The 26,418-nt window shown below is 37.3% G+C and overlaps 2 protein-coding genes across 9 annotated transcripts in view; one reads left to right on the forward strand and one right to left on the reverse strand.

The window, feature by feature from the left end:
* Nucleotides 1-26,418, reverse strand: part of LOC110371191 (uncharacterized) — a 130,622-nt gene that overhangs the window by 13,381 nt on the left and 90,823 nt on the right. For 2 of the 4 annotated variants that reach the window (XM_064040995.1, XM_064040992.1), the window contains exons 4-18: nt 24,471-24,555; nt 18,930-19,146; nt 18,323-18,439; nt 17,844-17,951; nt 17,201-17,351; nt 16,581-16,684; nt 15,774-15,863; nt 14,863-14,962; nt 14,361-14,453; nt 13,349-13,458; nt 12,884-12,998; nt 12,296-12,393; nt 2,450-2,567; nt 974-1,165; nt 496-596 (exon numbers count right to left, since the gene is read on the reverse strand). In XM_064040995.1, coding sequence (XP_063897065.1) covers nt 496-596; nt 974-1,165; nt 2,450-2,567; nt 12,296-12,393; nt 12,884-12,998; nt 13,349-13,458; nt 14,361-14,453; nt 14,863-14,962; nt 15,774-15,863; nt 16,581-16,684; nt 17,201-17,351; nt 17,844-17,951; nt 18,323-18,439; nt 18,930-19,146; nt 24,471-24,555 — 1,799 coding nt within the window. The remainder of the gene's footprint in view (nt 1-495; nt 597-973; nt 1,166-2,449; nt 2,568-12,295; nt 12,394-12,883; nt 12,999-13,348; nt 13,459-14,360; nt 14,454-14,862; nt 14,963-15,773; nt 15,864-16,580; nt 16,685-17,200; nt 17,352-17,843; nt 17,952-18,322; nt 18,440-18,929; nt 19,147-24,470; nt 24,556-26,418) is intronic. The other 2 variants (XM_064040993.1, XM_064040994.1) reach the window with 2 other exon arrangements.
* On the forward strand, nt 6,915-12,062 carry LOC110371190 (uncharacterized). Of its 5 annotated transcripts, XM_021327318.3 has the most exons (6): nt 7,671-7,824; nt 9,684-9,716; nt 10,427-10,616; nt 11,029-11,168; nt 11,504-11,532; nt 11,665-12,062. In XM_021327318.3, exons 1-5 carry the CDS (start codon nt 7,787-7,789, stop codon nt 11,523-11,525), a joined length of 423 nt encoding a protein of 140 aa, XP_021182993.1. In that variant the 5' UTR covers nt 7,671-7,786; the 3' UTR covers nt 11,526-11,532; nt 11,665-12,062. The 5 variants fall into 5 exon arrangements, with proteins under 5 accessions (XP_049706367.1, XP_063897068.1, XP_021182990.1 ...); XM_049850410.2 differs by lacking the exons at nt 7,671-7,824; nt 11,504-11,532 and adding an exon at nt 6,915-7,047; XM_064040998.1 differs by lacking the exons at nt 7,671-7,824; nt 11,504-11,532 and adding an exon at nt 7,288-7,419.

Consider the following 26,418-nt stretch of genomic DNA (forward strand, 5'->3'; position numbering starts at 1 on the left):
TGGGGAAATATAGATTGTTTTAAGACAATACACTTTATACTTAGATTGTTTGTGTAAGACGCAACTGTATTGTGGTGTTATGAGCTTAGTCTGAATTAAATGACGAAGTAAATATGTGTTTTTTTTTTATGGTCAGATGGACTAGTTTTGATAGTTCAATTTGTAGACTCTTGTTTTATTAGTCTCTTCAAGTTAAAAATATGTCGATAATAATTAAACAGACATAAAGGTCCTCTTTTTCGAGATTTTTCTTCTACAATGGGAAAAAGAGGTAACATGATAAAGTTTTCGAAATCTCGGTTTGCAACTAAATTCCTTATATGCGTACGCGCATAAGACACACATCAACCGTTTACACCTATAAAATTGGTTTCTGCAAAGTGACTTGAGCAACGCCCGAAATTTTGTCTCCTTTATTCAAAGTAATTTCCAATTATTTACCTTGTCCTAGTAAGACTAGGTAAAAATATACACATAATATCATAACTTCCTGACCTGTTGTCCCCTCTGAGGCCGCGAGATGGAAGAAGACCGTCGCACGGGCGGCGGCGGCTTGCCCAGCGAGCTCGACGACCCGCGCCGGCACCATACTGACGCTGGAATATAATAAAATTAATTAATTTCTAGAGCTAAATATATAATAAAATTATTATGTGACTAATGAATAGGTATGAATTAACACTTAAAACATGCAAACACATAAACATAAATAAAAATCTCGTGCAAATTAAATCCTATACAAAAATAACACAGTAAAAAAACTACATGTAAGTAGTGTAGGTACTTACAGTTTCAGCACTCCCAATGATTCAACATCCAAAGGCCAGATCCTCGACGCTGGGCAGTGATTTATAGTTACAAGTTATCTCTAGAGTTCTATACTCACTTTAGAGCGATTCTTCTGGTTCTACCAAAGACCTCATAAAATACTAGTCTAGCCCTCAAAACCGTCACCATTTTACAAATTCCTCACCGGTCATAGAAACAGGTCTACGTTTGGGCACAGCTGGCTTCTTGCCGATGGTCGCGAAGGCTGGAGTCTCACTCGCCTCGTCTAAACACCTGACAGCTTCTTCCAGACTCCCGAGAGATATGGAGAAGGACTCCCTTGCGCTGGCCACTGAAGCCTCGCTGTCACGGCGTAGAGTCACGATTTCGGATTCGACTGATTTTGCAAAAAAAATTGGCATGCAAAGCGTGGTTACAAACATAAAATTAAAGTAAAATGGGTGAAAAAAGGCAACTTTAGAATATCTTTTCTTCTTTAGAATGATTATAAGTTATCTTTAACAGGGCCTTTATTTAAAAAATATGATTTATATGGCACCATGAAACAGCAGACTATAATGAGATAATTTATATATCTAAAGGAACAAGTTTGATTTGCCCAAAGTAGGTATTATTTGCTGTTATGGTCAGCAATATCAACAATTTTGATTATACTTTGATTGAAATTGTCACATTAGATGAACTTTTCCATGGCATAATTAATAAATAATTCTTTAATTCAACAGAAAATTGCTCAACTAATATAAAAAAAGGAAAAAAACAATAAAACTACAACATCAACACAAATAACGAACATCTAACAAACAAATTCACACAGCACGCTTGCTAATCTAATATGAACCTTATATACATCGATATACATACATACATATTCAAATCAGTCAACAACAATTATATTGTAGAAGGGACTGAATTAGGGCGAATATCAGGGACACACAATATTGAAAAAAGTTTTTTACTATTTTGTACTATTTTGATTACTTTACAAGTATAATGGCAAACATTAAACCACAGTATAATGTGATATGTCTGTTGGATAAAGTAAAATCCAGATTTCTGTAAGTTAGTGTCATTTTCCATGTTTGTAATAAGTCAACGGAACCATTGTTATTATTCTTTGTATAAGATCTGAATCTTATCGCTCCACTTTAAAACAATAACATAATGAGAATCAGGGTTTTTTAACGACATCAAATATCATCAAATAACCCCTCCCGCTGTGGGTTAGCAGCGGTGAGGAAGTGCCAGACTCTTACTGACTAAAAACCCATCGAGTTCCTTCATAGTCCTTTTTTGTACCAGGGCCGCGGTAACTCTTTCGAACAATCCCACAGCCCCAGCAGGCTTTGGCCCTGCTGGGCCCCGCTTGGGTAGAATGAGGGTTCTCTGATTAACTTTTACTTAGAAATAAATATTTGTGAAATTCTAAGGTCCAAGGTCACCGACAACACCATCATCTGTTTTTCTTAAACTGTTTAAAGATTGAACATGAAAATTCATAGTAAACAGTGGATTTAATAAAACTGACATTATAATATCGGTGAACTTTTGCCCCCAATGTCCTTATTTTAACTTCGCCACAACCCAATCCCCCTCAACAAACAAACGCCAATCTAAAAACACTCCTATACACCACAACATAAGGTCTAAATTCCCTCACCATCAGGGTGCTGCACTTGATGCTGGAGTGCGTGGTCTTCGGCAGCGAACGCACCCTGACTGCCGTAACCGCTGGACGATTCGAGTGATGATTCACTGGCACTGCTTTCTGAGCACACCTGGAATTTAAGAAGGAAAAACATATTTATATGAACGTTTTTTTGTGATAGTTTAGGACAAATGTCCTGAAAATATTGAAATGATTCTAAATTAATATTTAGTAACAACATTTTATGTAACTGTATTTATTTGCAAGTTAATACTTTCTCTTTGACTTTGCATATTTTAAATTTTAAAAATTTAAAATTTTTCCAAGCACCAAAGTGTGCTGGATTCTAGGACACAGGCCAGAACCAATGTTACTTTTGTAAGCTGCATATTTATTTATTTAATGGCTGATGATGATGATGATCATAGTTTCGGGAAAATACTTTAAAATTTTGACAATATTTTTTTTAATAGCAATTTACATACTTCTACATTTATCCAAGGTCACCTATCAATGCTAGTAACAACACTGAAGATGACTATAATATATTCTTACTATCATAAATATTTACAACATATACATAAAACAATGATTTATTGGAGCGAAAGTTATGGCTATCATAAAATAATAAAAAACAAACAATGTTGGGAAACTTCATAAGATCATTGTATTAAAACTAAGAATAAGCATATACATTTATTATTGTTTTTTTAAAACATAACATAAGTATAGAATCATTTTGCTAATCCCAAGATGGACTTAATAAAAACCAGGAGTTTATGTTTAAACCATCTAGAGATATTTAAGTAAGGCCTACCAATAACTCAAGACTGGGTGAACCGATTTGCATGACAATTAGTAAGGAGGTAGCTTGGACCAGAGGAAAGGTCTTAGAATACTTTTAAACCCTATGCAGGTTCGGAAAATAGCTCTCGACAGACAAGGGTGAATATGCTAGTCAACAGACATGTGTTGCCAGGGAGTTTGTTGCGACACTTCTTCTTCCAGCAAAAACATATAGGAAGTGGTGAAGGGTGGGCCTTTTTGGGGCTGTCTTTTGTAAGTTCCTGATGTTCAAAAAGTGCTGTTTTGCAGCCAGATTTCGAACAAGCGGATGCTAGTTATTTATAACGAATCACGGGATTTTAAACTCCCAAAATATAGTCAATGTTATGTTACTTAAAAATTCAAAAGGTGTAACAATCATTGTAATAAAGTCACAGATGATACAAACAGATATTGTTATGGTGTGCTCGCATATGAAGCTACACGACGCGACGGTTAGATCGAAGTTTTCATACTTGAAACAATGATATGTTTACAGGCGTGAGTGTAGTAAGTAGGATTGAATGGTTTTGATACTTTTGTAATATGAGTATCCAGTTGGTTGATTTTAAATTTGACTAACGCGGAAATCAAACCTTCCGCGTCCTTCAGCGTATCAGGCAGGTATACTAACTACGCCATTTTTTTTTTTCATAAAGTTTCAGGATGAACATGTTTATCTCTGGAAATTATGAATCTACATAGGGGCGATTCTCTGTAAGCTCGTTCAGCTCCATACAAATTCTGTCCTGGCAATTTTTTTTTAAATTTGACAAAAAACCTAGTCCTATGCCAAAGAAAATTAACTATTTATTTAGTTAGACAAGGAGGCCCACTGAATTTGTACCTATTTTCCGAGTTATTAGCGATTTTCCAAAAAATCATAACAGGGGACTGTTTGAGGCATCAGGGGACTGTTTTGAATGTGAACAGAAACACACATTTTATGACTTTTCTATGATCAAAAGCCATATATTTCGGGTTTTTATTACCGCAAGCATGACACGACATAGATCTTTATACGTCGCAACATAGATCTTCCAGCAACTCCTGGTGATTGTTGTAAGTTAATATGTTAGCAGTATGAAGAGCGCTAAGCTTCATGTCTATGTGACTGTGAACTATAAAAAGACGTGTTTCGCCATTTTGAACGTTTGGTTTGATAACCCATTTCTTTCAACTGCTTACCAATGACGTCGCCGGCGAAAAGGCGTCTTGGACCTCGTGGGTAAAGAACCAACTTGTCAATTATGAGGGCGCGGCTTCGATTCCAGATCAGGCAAGTACCAATGCAACTTTTCACCAAAGACTGTGTTTCGGATGGCACGTTAGACTGTAGGTCTCGGCTGTTATTGAACATCCTTGGCAGTCGTTACGGGTAGTCAGAAGCCAGTAAGTCTAACACCAGTCGAACTAAGGGGTACAGGGTTAGGGCACGCCACCATAGTGGGAACCTCTTTGAAGAGTGGCTCGGGAGGAGTCACGGCGCCCTCATTTACCGCATGACGCAGGTCCTCACCGGACACGGTTGTTTTGGGAAATATCGAATAGGTCCTGAGGTGGCGCCCGGGTGTCACCACTGTGCGGACAGTTTCGAGGACACGATGGACCTCACAGTCCAGGAGTGCCCTGCATGGGAAGGACACCGCCGGATCCTCGTCGAGGGCGTCCGGCCCTGGTTCATGCCATGGTCCGGGGCGAGAGGAATGGGATGCCGTCGCCTCCTTCTGCGAAGCAGTCATGCTCGAGAAGTAGGCGGCGGAACGACAGAGAGTTCGCATCTCTCATCCCGGCTGGACCAGGTAGTCACCACGGGTGCCGGGTTGCGCGAGACGACTCCCGGCCACCGTAGGCCTGGGTCTGTGGGCGATGAGTTCAGATGGTTCATCGTTCCTGCGTCTTTTTAGACAACAGACCCGTGTCGGTGGCGTGCGTAGTTCCACGCGCTCCTCAAGTTGATGTCAGCAACCCTAGCGAGGCCCAGCAGGGCATAGGGCCTCTAGGGCTGCGGGACTGTACGAAAGAGTTACCACGGCCCTGGTACATTAAAGGCCTACGACGGAACACGACGGATTTCTAGTCAGTAAAAGTCTGACACTCCCTCACCGCTTCTGACCCGCAGCGGGAGGGGTCATTTGATGATTTTTAGCGTCGTTAAAAAAAGTCGGTTGCACGGGTAACTGAGTTGTGGAGGTCAGATAGGGCAGTCGCTCTTGCCGCTCTGATTCTCTCTTTTTTTGTAGTAATTCCTCTCGGGATAGCTTCTTCTTTTTAGGAGCCATATCACGTGCGTTCGATCAGCCTGTGTCATATAATTCAAGTTCATAAAGGAAAAAAATAATGCGATGCAATGATAGTTTGATTCTAAAATTAATAAAAGAGACAAGCGAATAAATTTACACAAACAATTCATGAAAACTATTAAACCAATACGCAGAATACACAGTCCCCTGTTTTGTTAAACAGTCCCCTGTTGCGTTTTTTGGCAAAGGACTGTTGCCAGAGGACTGTGTATTTCAGTTAGATTTCACAATATTTATGAAACCGATGTCTTATAGTTTTTTAAGAACCTACTGATCAATTAAGGCACAAATAATGTAACAATTAACTATAAATAGAGATAATTTAAGTAATTAAATTACATACAATTATTTACCAGAGGCCTGTGTGTGGTAGCGGCCCAAACGCTTGTTCGCCTCACAAATGACGCTCTAACACTAAACAGAATGGCGTATCGTTACCGCATTTGATAAGTTTGCCAACTTCACAACAATTGCATTTCGTTGCACTAATAAAACGATTGTAAAATATTATAGTTTTTTTTAAATATTGATTTAAATTTTTGGCAGGGGACTGTATTAAAATTCTCAGGACAAAGTTTACAGGAGTTTATTAAAATGAATAAAGTTGTAATGAGTGCTTGTTTTACGAAAATAATATAATTTCATTATTTTTGTTTGTGATATTAACTGCTAAGTGAAAGTAGTTTCATCAAGTTTTTCGGAAATCGCATTTCTAGGTGTGAATGCAGTGAAAGGGACAGCCAGGGGACTGTATTTTTCGAGCTTCTAAAACGTATAGAAAAAAAATTAAAGTAATTATGGTTATAAAAACAAAGGGCCCGTGAAGCTTCAGGGTTAAAGTTTCATAAAATGTGATTTTTTAAATAAGAATTAAACTATTTATTGAAAAAATCGGTCCGGACAGCCGATTACGAGCTTACAGAGAATCGCCCATAGATTAGGCAATTCATAAAAAGCTTAATATAATGCAATAACTCTAAGTCGATTATGGTTTCTTGAGCAAATAAAAAAAGCAGACAAATCTCGATAAGGCTAGAAATTATGTTACTTATCAGATAACGACAGATAGAGTAGAGGGAAATAAGAAAACTGGCACCGACCTCTAATAAAATTATGATAAGAGAAGATTTGATGAAAAGGAAAAGTTACTGTAAATTAAAATACACTATTAATTTTGCCTCAAAAAAAATCTAAGCCAGGCACATTGACAAAATTAATTTAGGGTAATATAAGAAACCCTTAAAGTATCAAGTCGCGTCGCTCCCCACACGGCGCGATCTCAATGAGCGCTAAGCAATATAACTGGACGAGCATGTAACGTGACGTAACATCGCCGGCAGTCGCGCGCGCGTCGTCGCAACGATAGGTCACAACGTTACCACATAACGTAGTCTAGTACATATTACTAAGTATATAGATTATCTCGCGTTTGGTTATATTAGCCATGGTTACAGCCGGCTTCAAAATATTAGTCAATCTACTGTAAGTACATATTTTTTTTGCATATAGCTGTTAAGATTAGTGTACAACGTACAGCGGTATAACCGCCCTTTAGGAACTTCTCTGCGCATCCGGATAATCTTTCATCAATCTTGCTTGTAAAAAAATCCAAGCAAGTATCAAGTCGCATCGCTCCCCGCACGGCGCGATCTCAATGAGCGCTAAGCAATATAACTGGACGAGCATGTAACGTGACGTAACATCGCCGGCAGTCGCGCGCGCGTCGTCGCAACGATAGGTCACAACGTTACCACATAACGTAGTCTAGTACATATTACTAAGTATATAGATATTCTCGCGTTTCGTTATAATAGCCATGGTTACAGCAAGCTTCAAAATATTAGTCAATTTACTGTAAGTACATATTTTTTTGCCTATAGCTATAAAGATTGTTGTGTAAAGTGCTGTAAAAGAAAGAAAATATTGTCTTCCAACGTACAGCGGCCGAACCAGCGTCCTTTAGGAACAACTCTGCGCCTCCGGATAATCTCGCATAAATCTTGCTTGTAAAATCTCTAAGCAAGTATCAAGTCGCGTCGCTCCCCGCACATCGCGATCTCAATGAGCGCTAAGCAATATAACTGGACGAGCATGTAACGTGACGTAACATCGCCGGCAGTCGCGCGCGCGTCGTCGCAACGATAGGTCACAACGTTACCACATAACGTAGTCTAGTACATATTACTAAGTATAGATATTCTCGCGTTTCGTTATAATAGCCATGGTTACAGCCGGCTTCAAAATATTAGTCAATTTACTGTAAGTATAGTTTTTCATTAATTTTGGAGAATTTTCTTTAATTTTTGTGCGTACCGTAATGATTGGCGTGTAAAGTGTTCTATGTAGAAAAAAACAAATATAATTGTCTTCTAACGTACAAGCAGGTTCATCCGTGTCCTGTAGGCAATTCTCAAAAAGTAGCCTCTCTTGATAAATGGGCGATCTAACAGTGAAATATTTAAAAAAATCGGTTCAGTGGTTCCTCAAATTAGTTCGAGCATACCAACACTTCTTCAGTTTCATAATATTGATAAAAGAGATAGCACCTTAATGCGCTATGCGAAAAGTTAAGACAGATTTTTCCTGAAAGATCTTTCAGGGAAAAACAGGTTTCGTTATTTATGTTTGTATGATTTTACATGGCTACAACACATGAGTAATAGTTTTATCGCAATCCTACGATAAGGAAGGCATTTTACGCTAGGTAGGCCATACCAATGGTATTTCAAAAATCTGTGTGTTTGTTTTTCCTTTAGTATAGATAGATTTGTTTACACATTTATGGAGACTAAATTTTATCCGTTTAACTTTTATCAAGGAAAAAAAGGCTAAGCATTGAATCCTTATTTGGTTATTGTTTGTCCATACACATCCCGAGGGAAGGAACTACTTCGGGCACCACGATAACAAGAAAATACAATAGCCAATTTATCATTGAAAGAGTTTTTTATATTATCCAAATAGTAGTTTAGCATAGAGGCGTGTAGCGCCTTCAAGCATGTATTCTATAATATTAGTATTTTATCATATATTTCCTATAGAAATGGATTGGCCTTTAGAAACACTTTTTAGCCGGCTTCATGAAGTTGTTTCTTCATCGAAACGAAGACGGGTAGTTTACCATATCCAAGATGTTGAGCGTCCGTTTACAAAACATAAGCTTTATGTCGGTACTTCAAACAATTCATTGTTTAGTCTACATGCTACTTAAGAGGCTCCTGACATGTACTTATTACCTATCTGAGATAATATGATGTCCTCCCACCCGATTATTGGCTACAGCAGCTGTTCTCATATAAGGAGATCAGCCAGCTGTGCAGGACATATTATAGTACACAAGCATTACCCTATTATTATAAAGAGGAAAGATTTGATTGTTTGTTTGTTATGAATCGGTTCAGAAATTACTCGACCGATTTGAAAAATTCTTTCACTGCAGGGCTAGCTACATTAGACACGATGAACATAGTCTACATTTTATCCCAGTACGGGTTCCACGGGACGCGGGTAAAACCTTGTGAAAACGGCTAATTAGAAAATAGAAAAATGCATATTTCACAAAGAAAACCAACTTGTGAAAACAATATGGTATTATGGATAATTATTTTAAAATTTCTAAATCTAGCGTGCAGAAAATAAGATTCGGTCCGGTAAAGTGGGCGTTAATAATCACTTGAGAATGCTACTAATAATATTATGTGTAAATACTATGCTTTTCATTCAATATAAAACTGACCGTGAACCAATATACCACTTTTTATTATTTAACAGACATTAATATTTTCAAATCGTGTATCGGGAACATGGTTCTATTACTACTTATTTATTAAGATTTTTCCTACATTACAAAATTATTTAAACAATCATGAATAGGACCTCAACTGGTGACTAATAATAATCGTCATCACAGCCTTTTTATCATCCCACTGCTGGGCTGCGGCCTCCTCTCACACGGAGAAGGATTGACCGTTAATCACCACGCTTGCTCAATGCGGGTTGCTGATTTCAAACTATACATATACATACAGTCTAGTAATAATGATATCCTACAAATATTCGCTAACTACATAATTATAATCGCATTTTTACTCTTTAAAAATATTACTTAAACTTTTCAGAATCGCTGTAAACATCCGACACATACAAGCATGGTGAGTTCATAAATTTCTAAGAAATTGATTAAAACGCTCCAAATACTTGGGTTTTATCGGAATTTTAACGATTGAAATCCAAACGTCGTATGAAAATATTGCGCATAATTAATTCCATAGATTGTTCAGTACAAATTGCGATGCTATTTTATTAGTAGTAAAAACCCAGAATCTTGTAGCTTTGTTATGTAATCATACAAACAATTGTGATTTTCAAACTTCTAGTCATGGAATTTGCGTATTTACTTTTAGATCGGTTTGAAGACTATAAAACTGTGAATGTTATGCAAATAAATATGTTCAGGCATAGTTATTTCCCTGCTTGGATTTCCCTTTTATCTGAAACTATTAATGAAATATTATAAAATGTTTTTTATTTTCAACTTGAGAAAATATTTCTGGACTCGATTCTTCTACCAATGATATGCGATATGTTTTTTTTTTTTAGCTTTCCAAAGATATTGAAATTTCGATCAATGAAGGACACATACCACACAATATTTAACAAATAAAAAATTTGTACAACACTTTAAGGCCATTTACACGACAGTAAACAGTAGCTTTAAAAAAAAACTGACATGTATATTGCTAGTGAACCTAACCAAAATAACCCACTAATCGCACCACTATTTTTCAAAGGCAAAGTCATTTATTATTAGCAAACATGGGTACTACTACACTTTTACATTTATAAAACACTATATTTCCAGTCCCCTAGAAGACGTAGAACTGAAAGCAGCGTACAAATCAGGAGAGATCCACGACCAGGACCCTCCGATTACACTAGAAAAGATCAAGACTAAGCTGAAAGAGAGTGAGATCTTCGACTGGGAGGACCCGGGTCTTACTGAGAGGGAGAAGAAAGAGATGAGCAAGCTGTTTGATACTGTTGAGATTATGGTAAGAGTAATTTATGTTTTACTAGCTTTCGGTTTTATCTGCGTCCCGAGGAAATTAGTTCCCGCTTATGGATAAAAAGTAGCTCATGGTTTTATATATTCGTAAAAAAATTATTTTATTAGATACATATAGGTTGTTTTGCGTTAAGAGATTAAAATATGACATAGTTAATATGGCTTACGCTAATGTTAAAATTCAATCTGTAATCAACGGCCTATCCGTTTTTTATAGAGATCTCCCATTAGAGAACCCCAGAGATAATTAAGGCTACTTGTTATATCTGTGCACTTGAATACCAGTAGTTTCTTTAGAAAGTGGGCATTACCACGGGAAAGTTGCGTATTAATATTGCGTTGCTATTTCATGAATTTAAGGATTATTAATTCTAAACAATGAATAATGCCTATTTCAGACGACATCGAGGACCCGTCAGCCGTCCAGCGTACAAAACATGTTCTCATCACTACGTTTAGTAGAAAGAGTGGTTAAAAAGCAACTGAAAGAGGGGCAGATCTCTGAAGCTTTAGCTGCTAAATTCAATTGGGATAAACTGTGAGTATAAACCTTTAATAAAAACATGCATTTATACTTCCAAACTATCTCCAAATAAATTATTTTTAATGTGAATATAGATTTAGGTTCCTTTGAAAGAATGTACTTAGAGTACTTTTTGATAGTAAAAGTTTTTCTTCGTTTAACTTAAGTTAGGTTCTCGTTCAGAAGTTTTTGTTCATTCTTTAATTATTTTAAATGAAACACCCTTATATAAAAAATATTCATAAAAATCTCTTCCAAAAAGCTATGTCTAAATCAAAAGCAAATCATGCTTCGACAAATAAATAAACCCCTATTATTTGTGTAATAAAATTTTATCGATATCATTCCAGCGCAATCACATCCCTACCATAAGCAATAGGTAAGAACAATGTTATATAAAATCGAGTGAGGTCTCATTGTCGCAGGATCGCACCCACTACATCATTGCAGAAATTATTAGAAGCCACTTATGATACCAAGGAGTGAAACCTGATGACATTCTTGTTTGCAGATCGAATCGTCAAAGGCGCGAGAAACCATCGTACTTATTGGACAAAACGACCAACATGAGAATTTTTAATATTCACTAATTTTTTTTTGTGTAGTTGTAGGATTAAAGTAAGGCTGGGTCGCATCAATTAGAAGTTGTAGATTCATCGATATAATTGTCGATAAGTTTTTATCGAACTGTTATACAGGACTATTTTTTATTAAATAAGAAAACGGTATGAGACCTTTTGTATGTTAATTTATTTCAACTTTTGTAAGACATAGGTGATTTATATTCATAATTAAACGAGTATGTCACATGACTGGTTGATAAGATTAAGATTGATGCGAATCAGTAAATTATTTTTTATTTATTTTTGACTGATGTACGATATACTTTTTTTACTAACAAATAAAGTGGTGTAAAAATTGAGTTGTGTTATTTAAAAGAATTAAACCTTCTTTCTACTTTCTCTTGATTCTAAATTACAACTTTTTTATAGATATATTGATAAAAATAAGGCAAATAACTATAGTTTATGTTGCTATCGTAGGTATTATTGGCATAATAAGCACACACATTTGTGAGAAAAAATCTATGCCGTCATAGTCTGTGTTGCCATAACAAAACAAATAGAACATATAGAACATACCTTCTCTTGTTGCGGATGTTCGGCGTTGTGTTGCTGCGCACGCGACGCCGCCAGTGTCGCTAGCTCCGACATGTTCACGTAGAGGGCTTGTGGCATTTCTGTTAGAGAAAAATACATGTTTTATAGCAATATTTATAGGTAAATATTTCTCTCACCATAAACGCTAAGAAGAAGAAGACCATATATTAACACAGATTGGAGGAGCCCTTTGTCCAGTAGTGGACGTTTATCGGAATTGTCAACTACGATATATTTTATATGCATTATTTTACAATTTATTGCTCACAGAAAAATGGTAGGCACTTCAATTACAAGAAATGGGTAAAGATACAGGTTGCACGGGTAATCGGGTTGAGAAGCCCGGACAGGTAGTCAGGACAAGCAGGACAGGCAAGTATATAAAACACACACTTAGCTTAATCCACTCAGGCTGGAAGCCCCACCCAATAAAGTTTGAAATAGGATAGCTAGTCGGTCTATGTACCTAATCATTAGATTGGGAGATACGCAAGAGAAATATTAGACTGCATGCTAAGTTGGTGGGAAGAAGCTAGACAAATAATATAACAATGATTATAAAATGCTTACCTTTAGTAAGATGTGGTGGCAAAGACGAGGGTTTGGTCGGCTTGAACTCCTGTTGGCAAGTGTTCGCGTTGCCCGATTTGTTAGGCACGGCCGGACGTTCTAGTGATGAGCATCTCTGTGAAATATATTATATATGATGAATATGATGCTTTTCACGGTTGACATTAAGACACAAGTTCGCTGGAACATAAATGTAAGTTTTCTTAAAGCAACTAAACATAATTTATCATGATTTTCAACAGGACCTTTTATGTTAGCGTAGGTGGATGAGTCTAAAGAACCTTCTTATCACCTGTAGTTGAATATGCGTAAAGAGAGTACATTAGGTCTGTCTTAATTCGAATATAATCCTTTAACCAATATTTAACTAGTTCTGAAAAATACATTTTTAATTTAACATAAAATGATTGAGAAGTAGTGTGTAATGTGTTCAGAAAACCATCTCATATAACAATATAGACTTACAGTGGGCAGCGGCGGTCGTGCATATATCTGCGTGTCTCGGGGCGCGTCTAGCTCGGCGCGCGAGAACGTGTGCGCGCACAGCGCCGCGCGCGCGTGACCACGCTCATACGCTGCAAGGGAACAAATAGATTTTATTCTGCTGAGTGCTGAACATCGTAGATTTTATTCTGCTGAATATAGGGACACCTTTCACATATAGTCGGTTAAGGCGAGGAAGTGGTCAACAATAATTCCATAACCGGCACGCGCATCTAAGGCGCCAAAAGGGGTCGGAGCGTCTGAGCGGGGCGAGGATAACAATACGCGCGCTAGCTTATAACTAAAAGTCGTAAGCGACAAAATGGTTTTGTAATTTTAATATTTAGAAATGATAATTTAATAAAAATTCCTACTACCATTTTAAAGAGTATGTATATACTCAACTACTAAAAAAGTTAAGAGGCTTAAATCGGTCCCGTTTGCCCATAATATGTGAATCTCTTTTTAAAAAGAGGTATGTTTGATATATTTTTCTCTGTTATAAAAGTTACCTAATCATGTTTCTACAACTAACAAAATAAGGCTTATATCATGAACTTTCAGGTAACCAAGTTGTATTTTGATCCGTTTTGTATTTACTGAGAAAAATTGAAATCCTTGGCGCCAAAAATTCCAATTCGTCCTCTTAAACGCATTGTAAACTAATTGTTAGGTTGTGTTATGTATCTCTGGTTACTCAAATGTCGATGGTCTAAATCGGCTTCGGACACCATTATTATTATTTCCCAAATCATATAACACGACTGGTCCCGTGAATTCGCAGCGATAATTTTCAACAATAGTGAGAAAGCACTGTAACATTACACCAGTCGCCAGTTACATTACGTTTTCAGAAAATCCATAAATCGTTTCTTACGTCCACTTCCTTTACATGCAACCACATTCACACTTTCACATGATCGTCAAAACATCGAAAACTTAAATCAGATTTATAGTATAAATAACAATGAACATTACACATAAAAATATTTACCTGCTGAAATAGTATGTGGTCTTCCGCCCATGATGGCTGAAGCAGCCCTCTCGAATTGTGCAGTGTCCTTCAAATCTGGCCAAGTTGCTGATGCTGACAATTTCAAAATAATAATCAAACATCTTGTATTAGAAACATTCTAGAAGCATATTTTTAAAAGTATATAAACGAATGAGGAGCGAGAAATTCGAGTTTTGAAATGTTTTTGTTCATATATTTTACCTTTAAGTGACAACATAGACGATCAATTGAATTGCGTATCGACCGTATATAGATGACTGTATATGTAATATTGGAGTGAGTGCAATGAATTTTTGCGACATTTTTATTGCACAATATTCCCATGGTAATGCGGAATTTAATTAATCATCAAGATGGCTCCTCGGTTCACATGAATGAAGTTAATAATATAAATACTTCATAGTAATTTTTGATTTTAAATTTGATTTTAAAGTAATGTTTGCCTTTATTTAACTCTGAAATATAAAAGCATGTAACATACCTGCATTACTGATGACGTCATGTGCGTCGGTGTGTTCGTCATCAATGTGGCTCTTCGCCTGAGTGATACACTCGCTGCTCACGCTCTGATTGTCCGAACCCTATACATATTATAAACAAAATTAAAATAATTACTAACTATTACCTATCAGCCCCGGTGTGACACAGGTTTAAACTATACACCAAATCTTTTGTAGTAAAACTCTTTTTGGTAAAATCAACATGTAAGTTTTCTTAGTTGTTTTCGAGTTACGTATGACTGATAGAACCGATTTAAAAATCTTATAAACGCTTAACCATCTAATGTAATTACAGAACATAATTTGATAAATATCTACAACATCGAATTTACAAGCAACACTTCTAAACTAAAGCAACATAAAGAACAAAAAAAGCTTATTAAAGTTTTTATCGCTAATTCAGTTTTCATTCTTTCCTGCATTTCCCCGAGATGATTTATTATATCTATATTTATATTTTTCCTTGCTATATTTTGTCCGGATACGGCAATTAGTTTCCCCCGAAACGGAGGAATCTGTAGTAATCTATACTAATATTATGAAGAGGTAAAATTTGTATTCCATAGATTCCCAGACTCCCTCCACTCAGACGAGGTCGGAGTGCCGCTGTGCCTTTTAAGTAGGTATACCGGGAACGTTTGTACCCCCGACAGGAAAGGCATGCGTAATAGCATTTTTTACCCAGCGACAACAACAAAAAAAGGGGGTAATCTTTGGAATCGCTGGTCGGATTTCCAAAATTCTTTCATTGATAGATAGCTACAATGTACCTGAGTGCCATAGGCTATATATTATCCCGGTACGGGCAGTAGTTCCCTCGGGACGCGGGTGATACCGGGGGCAAACGGCTAGTATTCTTATATATTTCTTAAAGTACATTATAATTATTTACATTGTCAACGTAGAGCGAGCGTCGCTGTAAGGCGTCTTGCGACCTGAAGCCTGAATCCGCGCTGCATACACTCGACAGCCGGAACGCGGACTGAGAGTAACAGAACATAATCAAGCGAGAAAATAAAACATTGAATAAGCAACTTAAATGTAAAAAGCAAAAAATTTATGAATTAAATAAAAAAAAGCATTAAAAGCAATCAATTCATGAAAAATAAGCTAATGTTGAGAATTCTATATCGTGGCTTGGTTAGTTGGAAAATGTTTGATGTTACTTTAACATTAAAAATAACTCCAAGCCTAATTTTGTTGCCAGTAAGTCTCATGCTAGGTATTTTTTTTTCCGACGTCAAAAATCATCAAATGACCCCTCCCGCTGTGGGTTAGCAGCGGTGAGGGAGTGTCAGACTCTTACTGACTAAAAACCGTCGTGTTCCGTCATAGGCCTTTTATGTGCCAGGGCCGCGGTATCTCTTTCGAACAACCCGCAGCCCCGGCAGGATGCTAGGTATCAACACTACATTTTGACATTGGAACGAATACAAAAATTAAATCAGTGTGACCACCCAACAATAAAAAATACTACCAAAATAGTAGTTAACTAAATTGCGAAAGAAATTAACACATTGATACTCGAATACTTGAACATATTTTCCAACAACCAAACCACGACACTATTGTATCACAGCTACATTCTACACACACTACTACAATATCTATCACACACACACGCACAAAGCTAGTCTATTACAATTTACTGCAACATCCTATTAATAGGGCAACATTTTGTATTGTTAAGTGTAAGTACCTGTGTGAGACAGTGGTGCGAGTCGCTGGTGGGCGCGGGGAGGGTGCCGGCGGACGACGCGTTCGATATCGGGGTCGAGCAACTCACTGTCGACCCTGAAACGCCTGGAAAATTAAAAGAAAATAGTGTTTAATAATCCTGCCGGGGTGCGAGATTGTCCTAAAGTGTGAACGCAGTCTTGGTAAACAGAGGGCTTCAGATGGCATAAAGATGGGTTAGTAAAAGTCTGAAGGGTCACGTGATGATTTGCCATATCAAAAAGAAGGCAAATTATTTATTTCTTCATTAAATCCTCAATAGATTTTATATTTAGATTAATATATTATTTATTTATATTATTTATTCAGAATAGTTACCGACGCTACAAAACCTAAGTATGCAGTTTTTGACTTGGGCGATACGGAACTCTAAAGTATTTGCGACGCAAAAAACCTTAAGCACACATGAACGGTACAGCACAGCGCAATTGTTGTTAGGTAGCTGCAAGCTTGCTTTTACAATGCCGCTGGCCATTTATATTGATGAAAAGTGAGTCGCTGGGTTGAAGCTACGCCGTGCCACGCCAATCATCTATGCCCCTGCGTGACCGAATTGATAGCGTTGCAAAAAAAAAGACTTACCATGCTGCGTATGATCAGAGCACTGGCTGTTGAGCGAGGATATAGACGTGAGTGATGACTTGCGGCTGCCGAGCCGCGACGCCGACGGCGAGTGCGGCGCCGACCCACTCTCCGCCCAGCCGCTGTAGCAGGACTTTATGTCGCATATCACCTGGGGAGGAAGGGCATAAATTATAATTTTTAACTGACTTCAAAAAGAGGAAGTTCTCATAATTATCGTCTGTTAAAAATATAAGTTAACGTCCGATTTTCTTAAAACAACTGTTTATGTTGAAAATTTAACGTGGGTAGTAGTGAAAAGGTGCCTAGAGGGAACACTGCTGTGTATATTGAAGTGAACTTGGGCCTATCATGTCCTTATTATGAGCTTGTACACAAAACTGCGTCGTGGCATCGTTAGAATATCTGCGAACTCGCGCGACGCAATAACTTGGGAAATGATTTGCGTCGCGCACTTCTGCGATGTTTTGTCATGCTTGTCGAAAGTCTTCTTTGTTTTTTCCTTTTTTTTATCTCTTGATCAATGATAGTGACAGTGCTAAACAATTGGCTTAGTTTCCAAAAGATATGTATATCCTATGAATAATAACGGGCAATCCACCAAAAGGTACTATTGAGTAAGTACCAAAAATATAGAAATAACCTGTAAACTAGCAGCAGGTAAGGTCCTAGGCTCGGCCGTGTGTCGGATGAGCTGCTCGCTGCCCTCCTGCAGGTGCCCAACCTCCGCTAGCATTGCCACTTCACATTCCTGTAAATTTTCATTTATTAGGTTAGTTTTTGCTCTGACAAAAATTAAGAAGTTACAGAAGGTAGTTTAGAAAACCGCGTTGATACAATGATCACATTTCCATGGTATGGGAAAGGTGCCCCGATATTATTATTAGAAGTATTTTACAAAGGCAAAAACATTGTACTTTGTCAGTAATTCTAAGCATGAAGATTTCGTAGGATATTTGAAGATACATTTTTGGAGCAGGTCGAAGGTTTTTTTACAAATAGGCTCCAGAAACACAACAATTACCAACACGATTATGAATAAATAAATAAGACGAATCCATGTTAATGTTAATAAAGGGCATCCATCTTTATCTCCACACCATAAGAACTAAATCAGCTCACCACAACGGGATTCAGCAGTGACACGAAGTGACAGAAGCGGCTTCGTTCCTCGATGAGCGCGGCTTTCACCGCCTTCTCTTCCATGTCTTCCAATTGTTGTTTACGCTCTTGTATATCCTGGAATAGACGAAACGAAATTATGTAAAACAATTGCTGTTTATGTATTTGTTATAGAAGTTTAAAAAGATGGCGTATATGGAATAGGCTTATGTTTTAACGCCTAAATTTTTTTAAATAGCCAGAATGAATTCTTCAGTTTAGCTAATTTTGGTTCAGGCGTTTTCAGTTTAGTTGAAGATGTATCTACTGTACGGCTTGGGATCCTGTGATTTATACATTACCTAACATTACATGGCACAAAGAATGAAAGTAAATCACTAAACATGCTTAAGGCAGATTGGCGATTTCAAGCATCAAGTTCAGGTTCCCTCAATATATTTTTTTTCATCTTACTTATCGAAATACATACAAACTGAATATTTAATATGCAGTCCCCCCGTTACACCCCGTTAGTAACAAAGTTCAGTAATCGTTTTGTGTTAGGTTCCCGAGTTGGTCAGTAATCAACCCATCAAAAGAACAACGATTTTCCCTCTTTCACCCTCACCTGCATACAAACATCAGCCCTCTTCTTAGCATCGGGCGGCGCTCGCCTCGCCTTCCGCGCGTGTCGTTGCGCCTCCGTCACCCTGCGCCGCAGTTCCGCGCGGGCACGCTTGCACTCCCGCGCGTGTTCGCGGGAGAGAGCACCAGTTGAGCAAGTGCCGCGACGCCATTCGTCCGCTCGCTCTGACAGCGGTGTTATTAAAGTGTCCATTAGGACGCTGAAAAGAGGTTTTGTTAAGTTAGTTTTTACACAAGTGCATCATTATCAGCCTTTGGTTTTCCTACTGCAGGATATAGGACTCTTTTCATACAGAGAGCGAATGAACATTAATCACCACGTTTTCTTAAGGCGGATTGGAGATTTTTTGCATTTTCATTCAGTTATTGGTGTACAAGGGACCCTTAGAAAGTACATAGATATAAATTATAATGTTACGCAGCCTACTTGCGGGACTTGGTATCTATCCGCACACACTCGTACTTGAGAGGCAAGTGCTACCACTAGCTCACAACGAATCAGCCTTTTACTATCCCACTGCAGGGAAAAAAACCTATCTAAAGATTAAGCATAGGTAATTAATGGATATTTCTACGTCACAATTGTAGAGGTAGTTTATTGTTTCTTTGAACGCGCCCAGGAACCTCTAGGTCGAATTGAACCATTCCTATATATCGAGGACTACATTTTACACGGATAAGGTACTTTTTATCCGGCTATGCGAGTAAGTATCTACGCGGGTGAAACCGTATGGAATAGTTAGTAAGGTATATACCACACAGAGTACTCTCTTATTGCAGTACACAAGGAAAACCCAGTCTCCAACTGCAGTCGAGTAAAACCCGTTTATCTAGCACCGGGAGTCAGGTTATCTGGACAATCATAATATTGAAGTGTACGAGGTCATGCACGGTCGACGGACGGGTAATAATATAACTTGTAAGAGAACAGGAAAATATTTAGTTTATATCTTGTAGTGTTTATGTGTGAGAAATATTGTTTGTTTACTTTGGAGTTGTGTGTAATGTTCAGGTGTTTTATAATCTATAAACTGCTACATAATTCTTTTTGTACCCTTAAAAATTACATTGACTTTTGTATACATGTAGTTTATGTTCATTGTTTACAATAGTTTACATATAGTTTGTACATAATAGTTTATCCCAAAATTCTTCTGCTCTATAACATGTCCCGAGCAGCTCGCTTCTTATGCAAATGTGTGAGAACCATCGTGGTCGATTTGGAATTAGAAAAGTTATACAAGACCCGTGTTTGAATACGGTTAAACCCCATGCGTAGCTAGCTAGCAGAGGCTACCATAATAACATATTATTACATGAAGAAGTTGATTCCTTTGTCTTAGCAGTTTAGTAGACAAACTGGGTCCTATAAGAAAAAAAAGACAATAAACTGGTAAAACTAGGGGTACATCAATCCTTATGAACCAGTTTATTTTCTATGCAATTAAAGCGATGTTTTTCATTATAATAGTGTTAGTGTTTGTTATACTTAATGGGGTGTTTTTGTACCGTGAAATCGACACTGCGTGTGATAACTTAATAACATTTAACAACATTTACGATGTAACGAATGACATTATGTGCGCTACCAATTGGTTTGTAATAGGTCGTTTAATGGTCACAAGAAATGTAGGCCGTAGAAGAGTTTAATTTTATTTATTTATTGAACCAAATACGTCGTAGCCGTAGTCGAAGATGGAGTGAGCTATCAATAATTGACAGACTTTTTCGCAAAGATTGTGGCACCTTCAATGAGTTCTGACGGCTGTCCTCATATAAGGAGATTAGACAACTGCACAGGACCGACATTAACGTGCTCTCCGATGCACGTGTGTATCAAACACCAACTTCCAGGCTCCGAGCTGTTTCTGTGTAAGTATCTCAAACCCACAAAGCGATTTCGTCTCGACCCGGGAATCGAACCCGAGACATTGTGCAAAGCAGCCGCCGCAGGTAGACCAACGAGGCCAGATTCAATACAGATTCAGGAATCAATACTATTATCACTTATAAAACAATAAAAAGAGCCATGTATGAACACGTTTTATGTTGACCACAATGACCACAAATTACAGTTAAATATGTCTGACGCTACAACTGGCCAGTAAGTAAAGACGTCACTGAATCTTTCAACTTTTTTTTATTTTATATTTGTGGTTTTGTGTGGTATTGTGACGCACAGAAAATATTCTGGTTCGCTAGCTCTAGCAAACAGTGACAAATTGCGTGCGAACATTTCTATAATATTAGCGAAATAATAATTTTTGTGTGAGAACACGTGCTAACAGTAGGACACGCGCCGAATTGTATACATTTTACAAATAGTTCTCGCACGTTTTTTGCAAAGAATTTCGATGGAATCACAACATTAATGAACATTTATTAAGGTATGACAATGTAACCCTGCAATTCCACCAAAATTCTTTGCGAAAAATATCATAACTGTTTAAAATTATGGTAAAAAAACAACCAAGTATGAGTGTGTGGGCACAGATTATATAATAGTTACTACGTAACAGATAAATCACTCCATACAAAAAAGTCCATACCTACTGTTATAAGCACCTACAAATTCCCCAACTACCTACAAATTCCTAGCTGCGTTATAAAATGAACCTTAAAAGCTCGAGCACTTGATTGTTAATCCAATGCGATAGCGCACAGTTCAGTGACCGCAACCGTGCCGTGGCCGTGCTTAGGGTTGCTTCTTACAATTTATTAATATTTAAGTAGGAAAACAAAGTTACGCTTATATTAAGATAGCCTTTTTTTAAACTGATTTTTTTAATAAAAATTAATATCAAGAATATTTTTCTTTACTTAACTATTGTATTGCCTACTAAAATGGAGTACGGGTACATATTACTAAATATTACCTAATACGTAAGCATCGGTAAGTACCTAAGTAAAGCTTTCGTCAAAATCAAAGGCGGTTTCCAACTATTTTTCGAGCACAAGTGCCATACCCCATATGGTACAACTCCGTCGATTATTGATACATACCTAAAATTGGCTTCTGCGTAGCGACACGCGTAATGTTCCGAGTCGTCATTAAGTTGGACCAGAACTATACCTACTTACACTCGAGATGTGTTTTGAGCTACAAAACTCACAATACAGTTCATATAACTAAGTAGGTAACTAAAGTAAAATAAGTACCTAATGATCTCTATTGTTAAAATCATAAAGTAGATAAGTATTAATTTATTTAAAAAGAATATAATTACTAGATAAGTTCATAAATATGAAATGTTTCTAAATCTTGCAATAGTCGCATATAAACCAACACAACTCAAAATAATACATCAGTTTGTTAGGTAGCTTAACCCTAGAAAGATAATCATATTTTGTACTACGGAAAAGATAATCATGCGTAAAATTGACGCATGTAATACAATTAGATGTAGCTCTAGGTTTATTAGTTTATTTTAATAAATTATATTTTATTATTTATACACATACATTCTAATTATTAAAACTGCAGATATTTTTTCTTACTTATTTATTTATATTAAAAAAAACATCAAAAATCTAAACCTCTTCTATAAATCAGTGAAATTATATAACACTTACTCTTTCAAGTGATAACTAATTTATTATTCTAATAATCGGTCTGTTTTTTAGGAAAATATCAACAATTAGCTTATCCTAAAGTATAGGAACATAAATTTACATAAAAGTAAGTTACAAACAGCTTTGGCACATATCAACGTTATGCTCACGACATATCACTTTCCTATACATTTTTTGCAGGACGCATTTGCTTTTCGCCTTTTTTTAGTAAGGCAATAGGTACAAAAAAATCGTTTTTTCGCTACTGGCTCACAGTCATTGTCTTCACGTGTTTCAGGCACTTCATTTGGTAATATATTAGAGATATTATCTCGCAAATATCTCTGCAAAGTAGGGGCGTCTAAATCACGAAAAAGATAAGCATGCGTAATTTTGACTCACGCGGTCGTTATGTCACCGTAAGATTACAAACATCGTTAGATTACAATCTATCTCGAGAGATTGTAAACTGTCGAATTATTGTGAACCGTAACATCTAATTGCAATTTAACGCATTATTTTTCGCTATATTATAATCTATCGATGAGAAATTGTCAAATTGTCAACTCTCCGAAAGCTCTCCCTGATTGGTCAGTCTTTTTGTAAGATCGACCAATAATCCGTTGTTCCCATGGAGTTCCCGTAGAGTTAGGAATGAAATAGAAGTGTCAGTTAAATAAAATAAATGCTCTTCAAAAATTCTTCAAGGATTTATTATTTAGTACGAGTATGTAATTAATATTCCTGACATATGGAGAGAACAAATTGTAACGAAATATTTATTCTTCAAACAGAAATTGAAATTGGAAACATATTGATTTCTGACACTTACGCGAATATTAGACATTTAAATAAAACTACTTTTACGGATTTTATCGCGGTTATATTATATTATTTAATCCCGACGACGTTTAAAACCGACCGCGATAAAATCCGTAAAAGTAGTTTTATTTAAATGAAATTGGAAAATTATAAGAAACTTTTATAAAAAAAAAAAAAAAAACAAAACAATTAGGGAGTTTGTCTTCAAACACAAATTCATTCCTAACTCTACGGGAACTCCATGGCAACAGAACGGCTGGTCGTGATTGGTCGATCTTACAAAAAGACTGACCAATCAGGTCGAGCTTTCGGACAGTTGACAATTTGACAATTTCTCATCGATAGATTATAATATAGCGAAAAATAATGCGTTAAATTGCAATCAGATGTTACGGTTCACAATAATTCGACAGTTTACAATCTCTCGAGATAGATTGTAATCTAACGATGTTTGTAATCTTACGGTGACAGTTATATTTCAAAATTGGTGGCACTTACCTTATTGACACGTACACCATACGATTATTCCCAGCGACGAATGAAATGTCATAAACGCACAGCTATGAATTCGCGCTAGTTAAAAAGATATAGCAATTTAAAAAAAATGCATGCGTAAATTTTACGCAGATTATCTTTCTAGGGTTAAAAAACCTAATAAAAACCAACAGCATAACATGCCACGAAATAAAAAATAATAATATTGTGTTGCGCGCGGCGCGTGTGACTGTTGTGCGCCCTGAGCCGCGTGGGGCTACCGGTAACCCAGCGAGCGGTAGGCATTTATCGCGCGCAAGTACAGAGAGTGACAGAGGCCTGGTGTGGGTTCGATTCCAGGCAAGTATTAATGCACCTTTTCTAAGTTTGTAAGAACTTTCTGAGTATAGGTATCTTGGACACCAATAACTGAGTTTCGACTGGTACCTACTCAGCTGCATTCGGTTAGACTGGAAGCCTACCCCAATCATCAAATCATCCGTCCCGGTGCAGCGTGAGGGAGTGTCAGACTCTTACTGACTAAAACCCACCATGTTCCTTCTTAAGCCTGTTATGTACCAGGGCCGCGGTAACTCTTTCGAGCAATCCCGCAGCACCTATACTCAGTACTGAGGTCCAATTAAGTGCAATGACGTCACAAACCATGTTGGCTTACCTTATAAACGTCTTCATCCTCGTCTCGATAGCTCTGTGGCGTAGACAGACGCGCGTCAAAGCGGTACCGATCTCCTTAGTTGCACCTGTAACGAGGAAATTATTATTTAGGAGGATATTGCATTTTGTATAAGATGAAGATGATATATTGTGCTCGAAACCAGGTCTTAAATTTATTATATTCTGTATAACCCTTCCTCAATAACTAAATGTAGCTGAGTATTAGTATCTTGCAGAGGGGTAAAGAACTGCCTATCGGACCTCCTCTACTCAGTTACCAGAGGAACACAATACCATTCTTAAGACTGTAAGTTCAGTTAAGAATCACTAAACGTTACGATTATGAAAAAAGAACAAATGACTTCTGGTCTGGTCTCATAATTTAACATTTAAGTTAAACACTTTGTGTTTACAATAAAAAGTTGTACGTCTGATCATGGCAGAGTATGGTTAGAACTGATAACTACAACCAACAACTGATTTGTACCCATATTCTGACAAATAAATGTTTCTTTCTTTCTTTCCACATGACGCAGTAACTCGTTTTGACTTTTACTTGTTTTGCTTTGTAGATGATCACCCGTTCTTGGACCTATCGCACTAAGCGTCATTGACTTTTGATCATTTGATCCGTGTAACTCTGCCACTAATTCCGTTCAATATTTTCATATTATCTCAAATGATATTGGTCTTCTTCAAATCCAGCCTAAAGAACTTCGTCAAAATTCTCATAAATTCCGGAATGTCCGCGATTAACCACAAGGTTATAAAGCATGCACTTTTACGAAGGTGCATCAACTTATCATGACAATAATTTATGGAGTAGATATGGTATTTATCGCGGCTTGACCGAAGATCAAGAACACCGTGATACACTATCATTTTAATTAACAATAACAGAAATATAATGGCTGCTATTTAAATCTGAACAAAAAAAAACTGATGATATGGAATCCCGATTGCTTGCAGTGTACGAGTTTTTGAACCTCAGTGATTAAATTAGAACCTAAATAAAATAAACTTAAACTTCAAAGATAAATGCTTAGGTATTTTTGTACATTGGTTTACCAAAATATGCCGTAAACCTGCCGGACATAACTGGTAGATACTTAGTAATGCTATTCTACTGTTTCATTATAGGACTTAACAGCGTGTTCACACAATCGGTTTTAGTCTAAGGTATACGCTTGGTTTTCTACGCACGACACATTCCCCGCAGAAAAAAAAACCTTGTAACGCGCGCCTACTTTTCGTGGTCGAGTCCATGGCCATATAAGGCCATCGCATGATCACCGAGCCGACCAATACGTGGCCGGCCGGCAGAGGGGTGCGGGGAGCGAGGGCCTACTCTCACGAGCGGGGACGCTCGCTGAGTCGCCAGTCCGGCGCACGACGCCATATATTTCGCACGCTGTGTTATAGCTCTCGCGACCGTGGCTATGTAGTTAAGTACGACGTGTGTTTGTGAACTACCTATGTAACTAATTACCATGTCTGTATTCGAATTACAATAAACTTTCTATAACCAACAATGTGTTTGTTGTTATAACCTGCCGCTGAATTTCAGATTTCATCATTTGAACCAGTAGTTGTCTGCGGGTTGTTCGAAAGAGATACCGCGGCGCTGGTACATAAAAGGCCTATGACGGAACACGACGGTTTTTAGTCAGTAAGAGTCTGACACTCCCTCACCGCTGATAACCCACAGCGGGAGGGGTCATTTGATGATTTTTGACGTCGGAAAAAAAAAAAAAACAGTAGTTGTCAATTGTTTATTGTCACTCGTAAACTGTTCGTAGGAACCGAGCGTTGCCACGCAGAAAATCCGCTGGTGTGAAAACGTTCTAAAGGAAAATATTGAAAGGAAACCTGGATTAACAGATGACGATAAATTATTGTAGACGTAAATATCCCAGACAGGTAAAGTAAGCTTATTAAAGTGACTCATA

The sequence above is a fragment of the Helicoverpa armigera genome, chromosome 24 (genome assembly GCF_030705265.1).
Source record: "Helicoverpa armigera isolate CAAS_96S chromosome 24, ASM3070526v1, whole genome shotgun sequence".
In the NCBI taxonomy this organism is placed as follows: domain Eukaryota; kingdom Metazoa; phylum Arthropoda; class Insecta; order Lepidoptera; family Noctuidae; genus Helicoverpa; species Helicoverpa armigera.

Coding starts and splice junctions, on each gene's coding strand:
- LOC110371190 (XM_049850410.2), top strand. CDS start 7,010: ATGGTTACAGCCGGCTTCAAAATATTAGTCAATCTACT. Junction 9,717..10,426: donor ATCCGACACATACAAGCATG/GTGAGTTCATAA, acceptor CTATATTTCCAG/TCCCCTAGAAGACGTAGAAC. Junction 10,617..11,028: donor TTGATACTGTTGAGATTATG/GTAAGAGTAATT, acceptor TGCCTATTTCAG/ACGACATCGAGGACCCGTCA.